The sequence below is a fragment of the Canis lupus genome, chromosome 13, assembly GCF_048164855.1.
Source record: "Canis lupus baileyi chromosome 13, mCanLup2.hap1, whole genome shotgun sequence".
In the NCBI taxonomy this organism is placed as follows: domain Eukaryota; kingdom Metazoa; phylum Chordata; class Mammalia; order Carnivora; family Canidae; genus Canis; species Canis lupus.
The window spans coordinates 7,732,609-7,751,195 of record NC_132850.1 but is presented as its reverse complement, the minus strand read 5'-3'; the positions used below and the strand labels follow the sequence as shown (position 1 = coordinate 7,751,195).

The window sequence follows — 18,587 nt, the reverse complement described above, 5'->3', positions numbered from 1 at the left end:
GGCAATGAGAGGTTAAACAAGTAGCCTGAGATTGCAGGACAACTAGTGGCCTCAGACCAAAAACAGGCTGTGACATGCTGCCCAGTTCAGCCCCTGCTTTCTTGCTTTACCCAGGGATAAACGTGAACCAACTCTTACAGTGACTGCAGAGTTCCAACAAAGAGGCTTTTCTGTTCCATTATTATTATTTGTTTTTCTTGGTGGCTTTTTTCTTTTTATTAATACCCCAAACCCTACCATTATCTATCTTACCTAGGCAGAAAACAACACAATTGTAAAAGGGCAAGAGGCCCTTTTACAAATACTCTTCTCAGTGAAGAAAGAGACTCAGGAAGGTCTCAGCTTGCCTGAGAACTTATTCCAGACCTCAACCTGACCAAGGTTAAGACTGCTGTTCATTCTGAATAGAGAAAACTACATAAACAACGAAGATAAAAGTATCTATTAATATAAAACCACTTCCATTTTAGCCTTAGATTTCAGTAAGTAGACTAACAGGTAGAGCCAAAGGTAGGGCTCCGTGAACTGCAGGTAGCCAAAGGTGCTGATGGAACTGAATGCATTTGGACTTTGGTACATATGAGCTAGTTACGCAATCTCTGCCCCTGAAATCTCCTACACAATTGAACATACTACTCTACTCTAATTCAAATCTGATTTTCTCTTTCCCTTATCTACCTTGACCAAGTGACAAAATTAAATAATTGTCAGAACCTCCTGATTGCCTTCTTCCTCCTCTTCTTCCTCTAAATCTCCCTCTTCCTCCTTTTCTTCCTCTAAATCTCCATCTTCCTCCTCTTCTCCATCTTTCTCCGATTCATCTGTCATTTCTTCCTCCTCCTCCTCTTCTTCTTCAAATCCATCCTCATTATCTAATTTAAATAAGGCTTGGCGCTTTTGGCGTTCCTCATGCCTACGGAGTTTCATCGCTTCCTGCAGTTTGGCTTTCAGCACCTGAAGCTTTTCACCTGAACAAAAATATGAAGAAACACGTTAGACATAATGACCGATTATCTATTGCAATCATGGAAGTGTGCATTTCAGGGAACACCAGAAGTGTTGCAGTCACATCTTCAAAGGAAAATCAGAGACCTTAGTACTCTAAGCTTTTGTTATCTTAACAAATAAGATTATGAACTAAAGTGTAAAAGAGAACTTCCATAGTGATGTCCTATACCCTGGGTCAATAAACTGTACAGAAATTATAAAGTTATTAAAGAAGGAAAAAAAGGGGCGGAAGAATAGGACTCTGAAAATCTCTGGCTCAGAAGCCATGAAGGACAACAATGATAAACTTGCCTATATTAAAGAAAAGAAGAAACAATTCGAGAGTAAAATGGGCAAAGGGTATGTTCAAAGAAGAAACGAACATATGTGGTTAATAAACAAAAGTAATGCTTAACCTCATTTCTTTCTTAAGATTTTATTTTTAAGTAATCTTTATACCCAACATGGCACTTGAACTCACAACTGCAAGATCAAGAGTCACATGTTCCACCAACTGAGCCAGTTGGGCATCCCTCACCTCAGTTCTAATTAAAGAGATACAAATCAAAATAAGAGATCGCATTTTTTACATATCTGGCAAAAATTAGGTTTGATAATATCTCTTACTAAGAGGAAACTGGAACTCTTTTACACTGTGATTCAGCGGGTAAGTTGGTGCAGCTATTTTGGAGGACAATGGGATGCTATCTATCAAAATCTGACTCAATGATTCCACTGTAAGTAACTCTGCATCCACTACACCAACGTGTACCTGATACTGAGGTGCAACACTGTATGAAATGCCAAACACTGGAATAAACAAGATGCCCAGTAACAGCAGTATGGTCAAACAAATCCTGTTACAGGGGAATATTATGCGGCTGTTTTAAAAAACCCTCAAAAGCAAAATAATGTGTATCTGAGCTCTGAAGTTAGGTACTATGGATGAGGCTGCTGGTTCTACTACTTATGAGCTGTTTAATCTTGAGCAAGTTGTTTAAATGCTTTGCCTATCAGTTTCCTCATATATAAATATATAAAATAAAGATACTAATATTATTTATAGTAAAGCACCTAGAGCAGTGCCTGGCGGAGAGTAAGTATCCAATGTCTATCCGTCTGTCTCTCTCTCTCTCTCTCTCACACACACACACACACACAAAATGGTGTATGCATATTAATTTTCTTCCTAGGACACAAGAAATCGTTAACAGCTGCCTTTAGGAAGACTAATGTTCCATTTCATACATTTTCCTCAGTGTCTCAATTTTTTCTATGTGACCTATTTATTGTACTTTCAAAGTGGGAGTGGGGACAACAGACATTGTTAAAACAAAAAAGCAGATTAGAAAGCAGAATGCATAATATGATCAACATTATTGTTTGTTTCTAAAAACATATATAGGGCAGCCTGGTGGCTCAGTGGTTTAGCGCTGCCTTTGGCCCAGGGCGTGATCCTGGAGATCCGGGATCGAGTCCCATGTCGGGCCCCCTGCATGGAGCCTGCTTCTCCCTCTGCCTGTGTCTCTGCCTCTCTCTCTCTCTCTCTTTCATGAATAAATAAAATCTTTAAAAAATTAAAAAAATTTAAAAAAACATATATATACATACATGCAAAGTTTTTTTTAAAAGATTTTATTTATTTATTCATGAGAGACACAGAGAGAGAGAGAGAGAGAGAGGGAGAGGCAGAGACATGGGCAGAGGGAGAAGCAGGCTCCATGTAGGGAGCCCGACGTGGGACTCGATCCCAGGTCTCCACGATCACACCCTGGGCCAAAGGCAGGTGCTAAACCACTGAGCCACCGGGGATCCCCCAAGAGATCTTTTTTTTAAGACTTTATTTATTTATTCATGATAAACAGAGAGGCTGCCTGGGAGCCTGATGTGGGGACTCAATCCCGGGACCCTGGGATCATGACCTGAGTCAAAAGCAGACCCTCAACCACTGAGCCACCCAGGGGCCCTGCAGAAAGAGATTAAAAGGATACACAATAGGGATGCCTGGGTGGCTCAGTCGGTGAAGTGATAGACTCTTGATTTCAGCTCAGGTCATGATCTCACAATCGTGGGATCGAGCCCCGTGTGGGGCTCTGTGCTCAGCAGGAAGTCTGCTTGACATTCTCTCTCTCTCTTTGTCTCTGCCCCTCCCGCTACTTGCACCCATGCTCTCTCTCAAATAAACAAATAAATAAAATTTAAAAAAAAAAGGATACACAATTATAGGTGTCTGTGATAGAGGATAGTAGTTTTTTCTTTATTCTTTCTTTGTATTTTCTACAATGTTTATAGTTTTTTATCTTTTAATTTTTAAAAATTATTCATTTTTACTTATTTTTTTAACAATTTTATTTATTTGAGAGAGATAGAGTAAGCACAGAGGAAGAGTGAGAGGGAGAAGCAGGCTCCCCACAGAGCAGGGAGCCCGATGAGGGATTCGATCCCAGGACCCCAGGATCATGACCTGAGCTGAAGGCAGACGCTCAACCAATGAGCCACCCAGGGGTCCCCACTATAGTGTCTTCAGTAGCCACAAAGACCATCAGTGTACAAAGCATAAAGCAATCAAATAAACAAAAACAAGAACCCAAATACCTGGCTTTGTGCGGCTTGTTCCATCCAGCTTCTCAGACGCCAGAGTCACAGGCACCACGTCTGCCTTCAGCTCTTCCTTCCCATCCGTGCCCAAGCCTTTCACTATGATGTTCACATTCACCTTCTGACCAGCCCTGGGTTTGACTGCTGGATTCGCATGCTTCCAGAAACGCTGCTTCAAGGCTTCCAGTTCTAGATCCAAACACCAACCAGTATGTCAGTTTGCCACGCTTAAACTCTTTCCTTTAAGATTCCAGTTAAGACTCATAGGTTAAGTTTTTAAGATCAACAAAGTTGTAGGGGGAAAAAAACATCCAAAGACACCAAAAACTCCTTTGCTACTAACACCTCTGTCAAATTCATGTAAGTTAACCCAGACTAATGAAATGTTGCAACTGTTCTTCCTCAAAAATCATTTTAGGGTAGGAATTTATAACTGATGTTTCTAAATGTATGCAATTCTTTTTTTTTTTTTTTTTTTTAAAGACTTTTAAGGGCAGCCCAGGTGGCTCAGCGGTTTAAGCAACGCCCAGGGCCTGATCCTGGAGACCTGGGATCGAGTCCCACATCAGGCTCCCTGCGTGGAGCCTGCCTCTCCCTCTGCCTGTGTCTCTGCCCCTCTCTCTCTGTCTCTCATGAATGAATGAATGAATGAATGAATGAATAAATAAATAAATCTTAAAAAAAAAAAGACTTTTAATTATTTATTTGATATAGAGAGAGGGGGCGTGAGCATGCACAAGCAGTGGGGGAACGGCAGGCAGAAGGAGAGGGAGAAGCAGGCTTCCTGTAGAGCAGGGAGCTTGATGTGGGGCTCGATCCCAGGACTCCAAGATCATGATCTGAGCTGAAGGCAGATGCTTAACTGACTGAGCCACCCCAAGCACCCTAAATGTATGCAATTTTTGAAAAAATATATTAAACTGGTAGGACCATTAATAATACCATAATTATTAATCATCCAATGGCTTAATTTTTAGTAAGTTCCAGCCTTTTAAAAACAAATTCCCTATTCTGAACATTTCACTATTTATTAGCAATCTTACTAAACACAGGGAAGGTCAATTAAAAAAAAGGGGGGGGGGGCAGCCCTGGTTGTGCAGCAGTTTAGCGCTGCCTGCAGCCCAGGGCATGATCCTGGAGTCCCGGGATCGAGTCCCATGTCAGGCTCTCTGCATGGAGACTGCTTCTCCCTCTACCAGTGTCTCTGCCTCTCTCTCTCTCTCTCTCTCTCTGCATCTCTATGAATAAATAAATAAAATCTTAAAAAAAAAAAGAATATATATCATATAAAAAAAAAGGAAAAAAATGACAATTCATCCAATGATGTAACCTAGCAACAGGACTAGAAAAGTCTGTTGGTGAGACTGTTAAACTTGTACAATCAATATAATCAGAAAGGAAATTCTATTTACAGGTGGCCTCTATACCACACTTATCTTACAGAGGGGACTATATATACTGGGAGCAGTAGGTTCAGTGGTCCAATGGCAATAGTGCCTCTCCTCACTTCCCCATTGCTGTAATAGCTCAGAATTTCTTTCTCCTTTCTCCCTCAGCTAGCTGCTATCTGGCACCATCACCTGCTGCCTCTGTGGGAGACATCATATCACTGTGGGCTGTTTTAAGAGAGCTGACAGTTACAAAGAGAAAAGATTCCTTTGGGGTCAAGGGATGCTGGATATTTTCACAAGCTTTCTCTTCTATATAAGATGTCCAGAACACTCCACGTTTGGTTCTTTTTCTAAAATGCACTCGAATTGTATTTTAGTGGTTTTACAGTTACCAGCTAGATGTGGTTCTTCCTTCCTTAAAAGGGAACAGAAGAAATGGAAGGAAACCTGTTCATTCTGAGTTCCTAGTATAATCAAGTAGCAAAAATCCAGCTCCAAAGGATGATATGTTTACCTAACAAACAAAAGTGTAAGGAGAGAAGATGTGAGTTTGCACCCGCATGGTGGTTCAGTGAGGCTGGAAGCAATGGCGGGATGAAAGTGGAAAGCCAACAGAAATAGGCAGGTCATTATTGGCACCAACAGATTAAAACAAATGGATGTGGAGCAAGATTTGCTTGGGACCTAAAGTAATAATGAGGCAGAGGAGTTGCCTTCATTCTTCTAGAGAAAGCCAGGGTCCTTAGAGCTCTTCCTCTCCAACATATCAGGACACCTGCTTTCCTTGCCCTTTACTACATGACTCAACCATCTTCCTCCTTGCCCTAGAAATCCTGCTCAGGTTTCTCTCTGTCCACCAGTCTTTTTCCAGGATCCTTTCATGTCCTAACTGAAGGGTCTCTGCTCCAGCTTAGGTTTCCACCAGCAGCATGAATCTAAAACTATGCTCATCCCCATTGTTCTTAGTCCAGAAAAACAGAGGAATTAAGGGCAGAGATGATCCTCTACACTATTGCAGGCAGCAGGAGTTACACATTTCTAGTACCCCGATGTTTAGATCTACATGCGTTTTCTCATGGAAACCCTACTCTATGCGAGGTTAAGGAAACTAAGCTGTTCCTACTACTTTTATTCTTAACTCCTTTCAATGTGTCCACCATACTTGCCACCAGATTGACCTCCCCAAAATGAGTATCTGATTGGGTCATTTCCTTTGCTAAAAGTTTTTCAGTGGCCCTCTACTAACAAAAGGCAAAAGTCCAAGCTCCTACCATGGCCTCAAAGCCCTGTATGATCTGGCCTCCAGTTACCCATCCTCAATGCCTTTGCAATCTTCACTCCAGCTCACCACAACACCCTGTATTTTCTCTGGTCATTGTTGGATCTTTTGTGGGTCTCTTCCCTCCGCCAAGAATGCCCTCCCTCACTTCTCTGCCTTGGTATCTCTACTAGGCTTTCAGGACTCAGCTCTGGTATCAGTTCCTTTCGGAAATGTTCCTGACTCCCCAAGAGACATTCCAAGTGAGGTACCCTTCCTCCAGGCTCAGAGAATAGACGCATTCACTATCCAGTCGTGTAATGAATGCCCTGTTTGCCTGTCTGTCACTACTACCAGGCTTTAACTTCCTTGAGAGCAGGGACTATGTCTTGTATACAAAGCATCCGACACCATGCTAAATAAAGGTTTATTGCACAGATAAATAAAAGTTGATCCTAACTTCATAAATATGGGACTGGCTGGTATGGAAATCCAACTTTGATGTCAAATACTATTTCTGAAGGAAAACATATTCCGACCCAAAAATAAATGCCTACTATGTGCCAGGCACTGTGCTAGTTCCCTATATAAGCCAAGTAATGTTGGAAAAATTACCCAGCCTCTCCAAGTCTCCATCTCTTCACTGCAAAATAATACCTGGGGCTACGAGAATTAATAACAATAATAGAGAATCTATCAGTGTCTAATGTAGTAGGTACTCATGAAAAAGGTTTCTTCCCTTTCCTGTCTCAGTCCAGAACTGTTTAGAGAGCTTCAAGTCCCAAATAAAAAAAAAAATCTCACAGTGTCTAGTATTGTTAAGTACTCAAAAAATGTTGCTTCCCCCTCTCTTACTCTGGAGCTGTTTAGATAACTCCCACACCACAAAACTTTCCCTCCGTGTTTCAGGCAACAGCTTATTTCCCTGCTTCTCTGCTAATGGAGCTACGTTAGTTTTTTTTTTTTTTTTTTTTTAATTTATTTATGATAGTCACACAGAGAGAGAGAGAGGCAGAGACACAGGCAGAGGGAGAAGCAGGCTCCATGCACCGGGAGCCCGACGTGGGATTCGATCCCGGGTCTCCAGGATTGCGCCCTGGGCCAAAGGCAGGCGCCAAACCGCTGCGCCACCCAGGGAACCCATCTACGTTAGTTCTGTTACACAAACCTTTCACTCCATGTCCTGCTCTGGTTAAACTGACTCACACATCCTCCCAATATGCACCATGCAGAGCTCTTCTTGTCCCTTTCAAGAGTGTCCTTCTCTCCACTTCCAAAAAGCCCACTCATTCAATCAATAGAATCTCTGGGCATAATTTACACACCAGATACTGTTGATGACAGAGCACCTGCCAACCATAAGCTGTTATGGTTACGATGTAAATAATTTCACTAATAATAGAAATAGGAGCCACTATTTGAGTGCTTCTTTATGCATTTCTATGCCTTATTTCAACAAATCTTCACTATAGTCCTGTGAACTGGATTTTCTTTTTTCTTTCTTTCTTTCTTTTTTCCTTAAGGTGCCTCAGAGAGGTCAAATGGCACACTCAAGGTTAAACAATGAGTAGCACAGTCTAGATTCAAACCTTGGTCTTGCTACAGAGTCTAAGCTCTTATCACGCCAAATGGCCTCAATGCAGAGGAGGGAACACCCAATTCCGCCTACTAATCAGGAAGTCTACCTAATATGGTAATATTTAAACTCTGTCTTGAAGGAGCATTCATTCATTCACTCATCCAATATAAACGCCTATAATATGTCATCCACTGTGGAAGCACTGGTGATAGAGTAGGGAACAAGCTAGAAGATCCCTATTCAAAGTATAAAAGGAAAGGCAGTGAACAAGTAATTACACCCACCTACTCTTCAAGCCTTCTTCTACCCACCTATTGGAAGAAACTAATCCTTCCTCTAAACTGCCCCAGCACTTTATTCTAAATGTTTCTTTTGGCAAAGACTACTTTTCCCTTTTGTTCATTTAATTTTTCCAATTATCAGTGACACACGTTCATTATAGATGTCACTTTCCACCTTCTCTCTGGTATTACTGTTACTTGCATACTTATCTTCCGTACGAGAGCATAAGTAGCTTACATGTACAATAAATGTCAGATTTCTTTTGGTATGCTGCCCTACAACACCTTGCATGTTATGGATAATTTAATATTTGTTAAATAGTAGGGGAAAAATAAGCTTTTTACAAACAATTTACCAAACTAAAAGGTCTCCCTTTAATGGTGAAAACGATGAATAATGCTTTTTTGAATGTCATGCCATAACAAACAGCCAATGCATCTCTTTTGTGTACTAACCTATCAACAAGCTTCCTGTTTTAAACAAGGTTGAGAACATTCTGATGACAGGCCAGATTCATCTAAATAGAATTTTACCAATATCTGGTACAACTACAGCATAAGATCACGTGTGGTTATCATTTCCTCCTGGGTTCCCTAACCTCCACAGGAGCAAATACTAGACAGCTACCAGAATAAATTACTCTGGAGGCTCCCCCACAATTCAAAGGATTACCTCTGTTGGTTTCAGGTTCTTCAAGTATCACAAAGGAATCTTCATCAGCACCCAGCCGAGGTTTAATGGAAACATCTACTCCCAGTTGCTTAAGCCTATCCAGTGTGAACCTCCTCACTTTTTCGGGTTGCATAATTATGGATTTAGTTTGCTGCCTGGGCTCTTCCACCTTGTCATCTGCTTCTTCTGTTTTCTTCAGGCCTTCTTCTCTCTCCAGAGAATGAGGTTCAGGTGCCACAAGCCCTCCGGCCTGATACTCTTCATTGTCCTCATTCCCGAGGGAGCTGGATTCCTGCTGAGCCACGTAGCTGTCCTCAGGTGAAGGTCTGTCATCACTCTGCTTCTGTTTCTCCTGAATTTCTTGCTCTTCACTTCCCATCACATCCTTACTGCAAGACTCCTCTGATCCAGTAGTGATCTGGGCTTCATTTGAAGCTGCAGGGAGTGCATTAATGTCCATTTCATATCCCGCACCTCTTGTCTGCTCAGAATCTTTGCTTTGGTGGTCGTTATTCTTCTCGCTTGTATTTGCGGTGTCTATGGATTCTTTGTGATGGCTTGACTGATACTTAGATGACCTAGAGAAGGGAAAATGAGCTGACGTTGAAAATTATCCTAAGTGGGAAACTCTCATCTCAGTATATAATGATATTCAGCTAAATCAGTTTGATGAGTGAGGAATCTGAACTTTTTACACCAGATGTTTGTTACAAAACTGAGTATTTGCAAAAATTATAATCACAAGGAAAGAGAGTTCTTACTTCAGTAGTGCCATGGCATTCCCCTGGCAAGTGGGTCGGGGTTTACGTTTGAAGAAATCATGAATGGTTTTATTCTCAGGCATATGATATGGAAGATTAAGCGCAGACTCTATAAAATCAAACAAAAGAAGCAGCAAATACATTTACTGTATATTCTGAAATGTCACTTCATATCCAGTTAACTAAACAGTACAGTGAAAGCCATCACCAGAAATAGAAAACAATCCTGGCTTTAATAAAGACAGGATTTTTTTTTTTTAAGATTTTATTTATTTATTCATGAGAGACAGAGAGAGAGAGAGAGAGAAAGAGAGAGGCAGAGACACAGGCAGAGGGAGAAGCAGGCTCCATGCAGGGAGCCCGACATGGGACTCGATCCTGGATCTCCAGGATCACGCCCTGGGCCAAAGGCAGGCGCCAAACCGCTGAGCCACCAGGGCTGCCCTAATAAAGACAGGATCTAAGTACAAAAGAACTCCCTGAAGACCAGTGGCTTTTAAATCTGGTTGTGAAATCAAACTGATTGTGGGTGGCTCACTTGGTTAAGCATCTACCTTGGGCTCAGGTCATGATCTCAGGGTCCTGGGATCAAGCCCCGTGTTGGGCTCCCTGCTCAGTGGAGAGTCTGCTTCTCCCTCCACCCCAACTCCACCATTTGTGCACTCGCGCTCTAACAAAATCTTTAAAAAAATATTTTGCCACGGCCAAGTTGAGCCTACAAAGAAATATTGTGATTTGCCTCAAAGTTACTGTACTGGCTTACGTTACCTCGAATAAGGCGTTGAGTCTCACTATGCAGTTTTTTTAATGCTTCCTTACTTAATCGGGCTGCCTTCCTTTCCTTAAAGAAAACAAAAAATGAGACTACATTAATGCTATTATTCAGAAAGCTATTCATCCTTCAAGAGTTTGCTCTTTCCAAGAAAAAGGATGGAGAGGCAAAAGCAAGCACTAATAGATTCAGTACAATATAAACTCAAAGATATCATTTATTTGTAGATCACATAGAATTAATTCAACACAGTCCATATTTGTGTCCCTACCATGTACAAAGCAATATCTTGGGCACCAGGAAACTGTGACAGATTTGATAAAATATTTATCCCTCAGAAATTCACCATCTCCTGGAGAAAGAAAATCAACATGACAATTGTACAGAGCTCTATCTTACCTTCCTTATGGTGCCTTTGGATAGCTCAGTCTCTTCTTCAAATGGATAGACTCCACTCTCCAAAGACAGTTCCTTTTCCTAAAAGAGAAGATTACAAGCTGAAAAATATGGACAAAAATTAAACCTAAGGGGCGCCTGGGTGGCTCAGTCGGTTAAGCGACCAAGTCATGATTTTAGCTCAGGTCATGATCTCGTGGGTTATGGGATTCAGCCTTTGTGGGGCTCTGTGTTGAGCAGGGAGTCTGCTTGGCATTCTCTCTCTGTCCCTCCCCCTACTCGCTCGCTCTCTCAAGGAAATAAATCTTTAAAAACATTATTAAAAAAGAATTAAGCTGAAATAAGAGGAAATTGCCTACTCAAAAGATTGCTTTTGTATCCCAACATCACATCATGCTACATTAATAACAAGCCAATAATTATTAAATATAAAGTTTTAAACATATAGCATCCCGGGTTACCTAGATGGCTCAGTGGTTGAGCATCTGCCATTAGCTCAGGTTGTGATCCTGAGGTCCTGGGATCAAGTCCCACATCAGGCTCTCCACAGGGAGCCTGCTTCTCCCTCTGCCTGTGTCTCTGCTTCTCTCGAGACATATTTAAATAAATTTATTTATTTATTTACTTATTTATTTATTTATTTATTTATTTACGATAGACACAGAGAGAGAGAGGCAGAGACACAAGCAGAGGGAGAAGCAGGCTCCATGCCGGGAGCCCGATGTGGGACTCGATACCAGGTCTCCGGGATAGCGCCCTGGGCCAAAGGCAGGCGCCAAACCGCTGCACCACCCAGGGATCCCCATATTTAAAAATGTTTAAAAAAATAAACGTATAGCATCTCTATAAAGCTTAGAAAAAAAAAAAGCTTAGAAAAAACTTTGCTGCCTCAAATGGAGCTTGAGCTCTCATTTCTTACACGCCTTTATTATCTTTCCCAATAACTCCCAAGGAGCTAAAGATAATCTTAGCAAGAATAATTGCACTTCCAAACACTCAGGACAATGATGTTTCACTACTGATACCTTCCCAGAAACACTTTTTTTTTTTTTTAAGATTTTATTTATTTGAGCACACGAGAGAGAACATGTGTGCACAAGCAAGGGGAGAGGCAGAGGGAAAGGGAGAAGCAGACTCCCCACTGAGCAGGGAGGACCATGCGGGACTGGATCCCAGGACTCTGAGATGACCTAAGCCAAAGGCAGGCAGTTAACCGACTGAACCACCCAGACGCCCCACCAGAAACACTTTAGGTTCATTTCTTAGAGGCCACAGGAAAATAAAACTTGTATCTCTGCCCCATTCATACCTGTTTCTTATACAATATAAAGGCTCACTTTTTTCCCCCTGACATCCTATGAGGGTACTCAAAATACTAGCTTCCACACAAGTTAGCACATCTATCACTTGTACTGCCTGATTCCAAAATTAACAGCCAGAAAACTTAAATCAATTGCCACATGTTTTTCTTCAGTTAAAAAAAAAAAAACTTCCAACAGTAAATCAGAAAATAAAGCAAAGGTTAGAAGCAGTGGGTTAGCTCTTACGCAATCATCTTTTACTTGCCTTGTGCTTTTTTACTTTGTTTTTCACAGCTGCCCTTATCGATTCCAAAGACTCTTCGTCTTCCAATGCAGAGTTAGTTTCCTCCTCCTCCAACCCAGTTTCAAAAAGGTCTTTATCCACGAGAAGACAGCCACTATCATTAAATGGCTGTTTCACATCATCTTCCTGGATAACGCATAAAGAAAAAAGCTAAATCCAATCACTCAAACTCCAATATTCCACAATATAATAAGCTAATTTGGATCAGGCAATGAAAAGCCCATACATAGTACATCAACAGACAAATATATGGCATTTTAGAACAGTCTCCTGGGCCCCTACCCACAGTCATCCTTTGAGGTCCATGCTGTGATTTTACTGCCCAAAACCAACTTAATAAACAGTATATATATTTTTTGCAAAATCAATTAAATACTTATTAAGCAACTACTTTATAAAACTTGAAGATGGTTTCTCTAGTCAGCAAACCAGACTTGACGTATGGATGCCTAAAAAATTCTCCTCTGAAAGTTAATTTTCATCAAATCAGAAGCAGCAGTTATTCCATACGCTTGCAAAGAAAATCAGAAATCTACTTTATTTGGAAGTGTCCCCTATTTATCTAAAATGGAGAATGAGACCAGCAAGTTTTAAATTCCATTATCTCAATACTTGCAACGCAAAACAATCAACTCGAAGCTATATTCTGCGTGCAGAAACCTCAAGAACTAAAAGCAACTTGCTCTAAGATGTTAAGTTCATCCACCTTAGAAAGAACAAATTTGTTCTTTTAAACATACCTCACTTTTCGTTTCCTTCTTTTTTAGCCGCCTGATTTTTTCCATCTTTTTTTCCTCTTTCTCAAGTCTTCTCTTTGATTTTACTTTTGCTTTTCCTCCAATTCCTTCTTTATCACGTTTGGGTTTTTTGGAAATCTTTCTGTCGACTGTGAAGTCCACAGAGTTTTCAGATTGGAGACTCCGCTCTAAGCAAGGCATCACCTGGGTTTCAAGGTTTTCCTGATACAAAGACTCCTCGATGTCACTTTCAGCACTGTCTGCCAGAGTTTTGTAAATCCTTCTGACTTTTCCATTTTTTCCGGCATATAAGTTCTCTTTATTTTCCTCCTCAACACTGTCATAGGGAGTTTGCTCTGGGGAGGCATTTGTGTCCTCTCTCTCAGAATCACTGTCTTGTAGCACCTTCTTGCTTTTCAATTTCTTACTCGTGAATATCTCTTCATCTGAATCTGGAGGAAACAATTTTTTTTAGAGGTCTACTGTCATTCGGCCCTCCTCCTAGTCCCACTGGTCTTCAAAAATATCCAATTATTCAAGTGCTATGTCACCTCGTGAAATTATGTAGCTACCACTAAGAACTGATTGTAGCAAAGCAAATCTAAAAATAGGTTTTGAAAAACATTTTCCCTGGAAAAATGTCTCTTACTGAGAAATGTAATTATATATATTTACAAAGTGTAAAGTTGTTCTAATTCTTCTGGCAGATGTTAAAAATCCTTTTATTAAAGGATGAATGCATGCAACAAGGCAATGTGGTAGCTTCTAGACATTTTATACATTTAATAACATAATAGAAATAGCTAATGTCAAAAGGCTACAAGCACTATTATTTTGTTTATATAATAAGACAAATAATACGGTTAAGAATAATTTAACGAAACAAAAGGATAATGAAATTAATCCAGTCCACTTACAACCCAAGCTCCTACATTCTATTCTTAAAAATAAAATCACTATTACAAACCTCCATCACTCAAGGGCACAATTGTTTCACAGCTGCCTTGTCCACTGTCTGAAGGACTATTGGCTCCTTCCTGTGAAATGAGCTTTGGATCACTGATTTCTAGGTGAACCTAGAAAATGAGAACACACTTTGCATTAACCAGCTGATGACAAAAAGCTCTAAATATCTAATGATTCACAAATCATCATAGGACCATAAGACTCAAGTAAGGAAAACACCAATACAATGGTTCAAAGAGGGATCCCTGGGTGGCGCAGCGGTTTGGCGCCTGCCTTTGGCCCAGGGCACGATCCTGGAGACCCGGGATCGAATCCCACGTCGGGCTCCCGGTGCATGGAGCCTGCTTCTCCCTCTGCCTGTGTCTCTGCCTCTCTCTCTCTCTCTCTCTCTGTGACTATCATAAATAAATAAAAAAATTAAAAAAAAAAAAAAAAAAAAACAATGGTTCAAAGAAGTGATGACATTAAGAATTACTGCACAAGGGGTGTCTGGCTGGTTTGGTTCAGTGGAACATATGACTCTCGATCTTGGAATTGTGGGTTCAATCCCAGGATGAGTGTAGAGATTACTTAAAAATAAAACCTTAGGGGCAGCCCGGGTGGCTCAGTGGTTTAGAGCCACCTTCAGCCCAGGGCGTGACCCCGGAGACCCAGGATCGAGTCCCACGTTGGGCTCCCTGCATGGAGCCTGCTTCTCCCTCTGCCTGTATCTCTGTGTCTCTATGAATAAATAAATAAAATCTTTTAAAAAATAAAATAAGGGGATCCCTGGGTGGCTCAACGGTTTGGCGCCTACCTTCAGCCCAGGGCATGATCCTGGAGTCCCGGGATCAAGGCCCACGTCGGGCTCCCTGCACGGAGCCTGCTTCTCCCTCTGCCTGTGTCTCTGCCTCTCTCTCTCTGTGTCTCTCATGAATAAATGAATGAATGAATAAATAAATAAATAAATCTTTAAAATAAATAAATAAAATCTTAAAAAAAAAGGAATCATTGGACAAAAAAATTCATTGTTCATCTTTGAAGAGTGCTACAGAATCAATGCTTTAAGGTACATAAACCAAAAGAATTAAGCATTTATTACACATTTTTTTTGGGAATGTTTCTCAGTATATCCAAATGACATGTTAAATAACATCACAGAGATGCAATCCAGATGTGAAAAGCTCTGTAGTACAAACTGTGGATTTCCTTAACAGTAAACTGCAAGAAAAAAAGACAAATGGGGAGATCTATATGGAGTTAAGATACACACACATCAACAATTGCAATATGCAGACTTTGGATCCTGATTCAAATAAACTGAAAGTATATGTATATGTGACTCAAAGAAATCTGAACACTAACTAGATATTTAGTATTAAACAACAATTGTGAATTTTTTAGGTGTAGTAATAATATTTGTGGTTATCTGTTTCGGGAAGTCCTTTATCGTAGAGATTAATAATGAAATATTTGTGGATGAAATGAGGTCTGAAATATGCTTCCAAATAATCCAGTGAGGGGGGAAAGTGGGTGAGACTATAAATGAAACAAGACTGGCATGATTTGATAACTTGAAGTTAGGTGATAGGTTCTTTTTACCAACTTTGCTGTGTTCATGTAGGTTTCAAATTTCCCAAATAAAACCATTTTAAAAGTCACAAATAAAAAACATGAGCAGGATGGTGTTAGGTGACTTGACTAGTTAGCAACCAGGCTGACCCTAGAGGCCAGATCTCCTACATCCTTGGCTTTCTTTTCTTTTCTTTTTTTTTTTTTAAGATTTTATTTATTTATTCGTGAGAGACAGAGAGAGAGAGAGAGAGAGAGAGGCAGAGATACTGGCAGAGAGAGAAGCAGGCTCCATGCAGGGAGCCTGACGTGGGACTTGATCCCAGGTCTCCAGGGTCTCGCCCTAGGCTGAAGGCAGGCGCTAAACCCATGAGCCACCAGGGCTACCCATCCTTGGCTTTCTTTTTTTTTTTTTTTTAATGTTTTAAAATTTTTTATTTATTTATGATAGTCACAGAGAGAGAGAGAGGCGCAGAGACACAGGCAGAGGGAGAAGCAGGCTCCATGCACCGGGAGCCCGATGTGGAATTCGATCCCGGGTCTCCAGGATTGTGCCCTGGGCCAAAGGCAGGCGCCAAACTGCTGCACCACCCAGGGATCCCCATCCTTGGCTTTCTTAGGGCTCTGAATCCAATTAAGGGGAGGGAGGGTGTGCATGTGTGTAAATATTAACATCTGTACTGTAGTCAGGCACTTCCCACCTTAATGATTTCTCAAAACAACTATTAAATTGATTTAAATGTTTGGTACAGTTATTTGAATAACAACCAGGGTAACAGGCACTGAGGAGCCCCAGAGGATCATCACGCATGTTCTGATGGTTCTCCCAACAACCTAAACAGTTAAGATTCTTTGTGGGTGCAGAAACTGAGTTTGGGGAACCACATGACTCAGCACATAGTGATGCTCCTCATCACCGAATTCCGGGCAGTTTGTACCAATATCAGCAACAGCCACCGCCAGGAACAGGGTGAGGACAAAGTCCAGTCTCAAAACCTCGGTCATCAAGATTAATACCTTAGTGCAATATTTTTTTTGTTTTTATTTATTTATTTTACAACACTTTTTTCTAAAAATAAATGGAACTGGCAAAGCTATGGCTCACGAGGTCAGCCAACCACTTTTGCTAACAATTTTTTTTTTTTTTTGCTAATAAAATTTTTATTGAAACCAGGGCCAGGATTTAGGGGGAGGTGCAGAGGTGCAGAAGCGCAAGCGCAGGCAGGGGCTGGCTGGCTTGCTTGCTGTATCTAAAAATTCAAAATACTGGATTAAAACACTATCTCGATTACGGAGTTTTGGGTAGCCCTCTTAAAGGTGCCCCCAAGGCTGGTGCCTCCCCTGGTCCCGGCCACACGACCTCAGAGCCCCCGCGCAGACCCCGCCTCCCGGAGGCCCCGCCTCCCATTTCCGGGGAACCGCCCCCCTGCCCAGCAGCCCAGGTGCTTCTGCGCCTGCGCCGTCCTCTGTTGGGGGAGGGGAGCCAGACGAGGAAGAGCCCCCGCGGCAGGAAACCCGCCGCAGGGGCGGCCGGGCGGCCGGAGGAGCTGCGGCGAGGCCGGCTGCGCGCGCCGCAGGAGTCAGGAGCGACGCGGCCAGCCCGGCGCCCGGCGGGAGCGGAGAGCCGCGAGCCCGCGGGGCCGTGGGAGCCTCCCAGCAGCCTGAGCGCGCGCCGCCGCCGCCGGGCACGCCGGGAGCTGTAGTCCTCTCCGCCTCCGCGCCCCGCTCGGGCCGCTCGACCCTTTCCCATCCCCGCCCCTGGGCGCCGGGCCTCGGCAGCCGCGGACGGCGGCCTGTGCACTAACTCACCTCAGAAACCACTTCGCCGGGCATGACTCCGGCCTCTCCCGCGCTTCGCTGTGACGGGGCAGGTCTCGCGTTCCCGTAGCGCGGGCGCAGCGGCTCCCGCGGTCTCCAGTCCCGCAACGCTGTTTGAGCTTTCGCGCCCAGCCAGCGCGGAGGCCCCGCCCCAACGACCTGCACCAATCCGGAGGCGGCTTTCTGCGCGAGGCCACGCCCCCGCGCTGTCCTACCAATCAGGAAGCGGCGCCGGCCAGACTCGCAAATAGAACCCGGGTCGGCTTGGCGGGTCCCGGCTGCTCCAGTCCCTGCGAGCTCAGGGCGGCTGGTGCCCCGTCTGCGGGACGGTCGGGCCCTCTGGCCTTGCAAGGCCCTACCTGGGGAGCGGTGGCTTTGACCTTTGGCCCTTGCTGCAGCGCATGTTGAGGAGTAAGCCCTTCAAGCGGGAAGATCCCTGGGCCACTTCTAGAAGACACCTGCGGGGGTTTTCTCCGGGACCTCCATCCCAGGAGCAGCTGCGTCCCACCTGCTCCTTGTACACGGAGCATTCACGCCCCTGAGCATTGACGAAAGTTCTATGGGCTTCTCAGATACCAAAGAATATCCTTGGATGGCCTTTACAATTTTATTTATTTTTTATTATTTTTTAAAAGATTTTATTTATTTATTTATTTATTTATTTATTTATTTATTTATTTATTTATTTATTTATTTATTCATGAAAGACACAGAGAGAGAGAGAGAGGCAGAGACCCAGGCAGAGGGAGAAGCAGGATCCATGCAGGGAGCCCGATGTGGGACTCAATCCCGGGTCTCTAGGATCATGCCCTGGGCCAAAGGCAGGTGCTAAACCGCTGAGCCACACAGGGATCCCCTATAATTTTATTTAAAGTTAATTTGAGGATGTAGGAAAATACCTACCCATCCACTCCTCAACTCCTCAGACAAGGCAGGAATGAAGAATAAAAGGTCCGGAGTCAGACTAATCCCAGACGATTCTAATTCCTTGTGACTATGCTGGTTACTGTCTTTTTGCCCCTCCAGGTCTATTCTCATTCCTTATCCTGCTCTGCCCAGGGCAGGCTGACCACTCCCGGCTGTACTACCCAAGCCCCCTTGCCCTCTGGCTTCCGGTTGAGTCAAGTTCCTGGAAGGGACTTTACAAGATGACTGTAAGCAGGAAGTCAGAGGGCACCAAGAAGGGAAGGCCGCAGTAGTTACCATCCTTCCCT

The 18,587-nt window shown here is 42.8% G+C and overlaps 1 protein-coding gene across 1 annotated transcript in view; it reads right to left on the bottom strand.

The window, feature by feature from the left end:
- The window catches only part of CLSPN (claspin), a 30,209-nt gene extending 12,696 nt beyond the window's left edge, over nt 1-17,513 (bottom strand). The window contains exons 1-10 of the mRNA XM_072771979.1: nt 17,365-17,513; nt 14,006-14,114; nt 13,042-13,490; nt 12,263-12,427; nt 10,700-10,777; nt 10,297-10,369; nt 9,529-9,637; nt 8,768-9,345; nt 3,583-3,774; nt 715-968 (exon numbers count right to left, since the gene is read on the bottom strand). Coding sequence (XP_072628080.1) covers nt 715-968; nt 3,583-3,774; nt 8,768-9,345; nt 9,529-9,637; nt 10,297-10,369; nt 10,700-10,777; nt 12,263-12,427; nt 13,042-13,490; nt 14,006-14,114; nt 17,365-17,388 — 2,031 coding nt within the window. The 5' untranslated portion in view covers nt 17,389-17,513. The remainder of the gene's footprint in view (nt 1-714; nt 969-3,582; nt 3,775-8,767; nt 9,346-9,528; nt 9,638-10,296; nt 10,370-10,699; nt 10,778-12,262; nt 12,428-13,041; nt 13,491-14,005; nt 14,115-17,364) is intronic.
- Between the last annotated feature and the right edge of the window lie 1,074 nt (nt 17,514-18,587).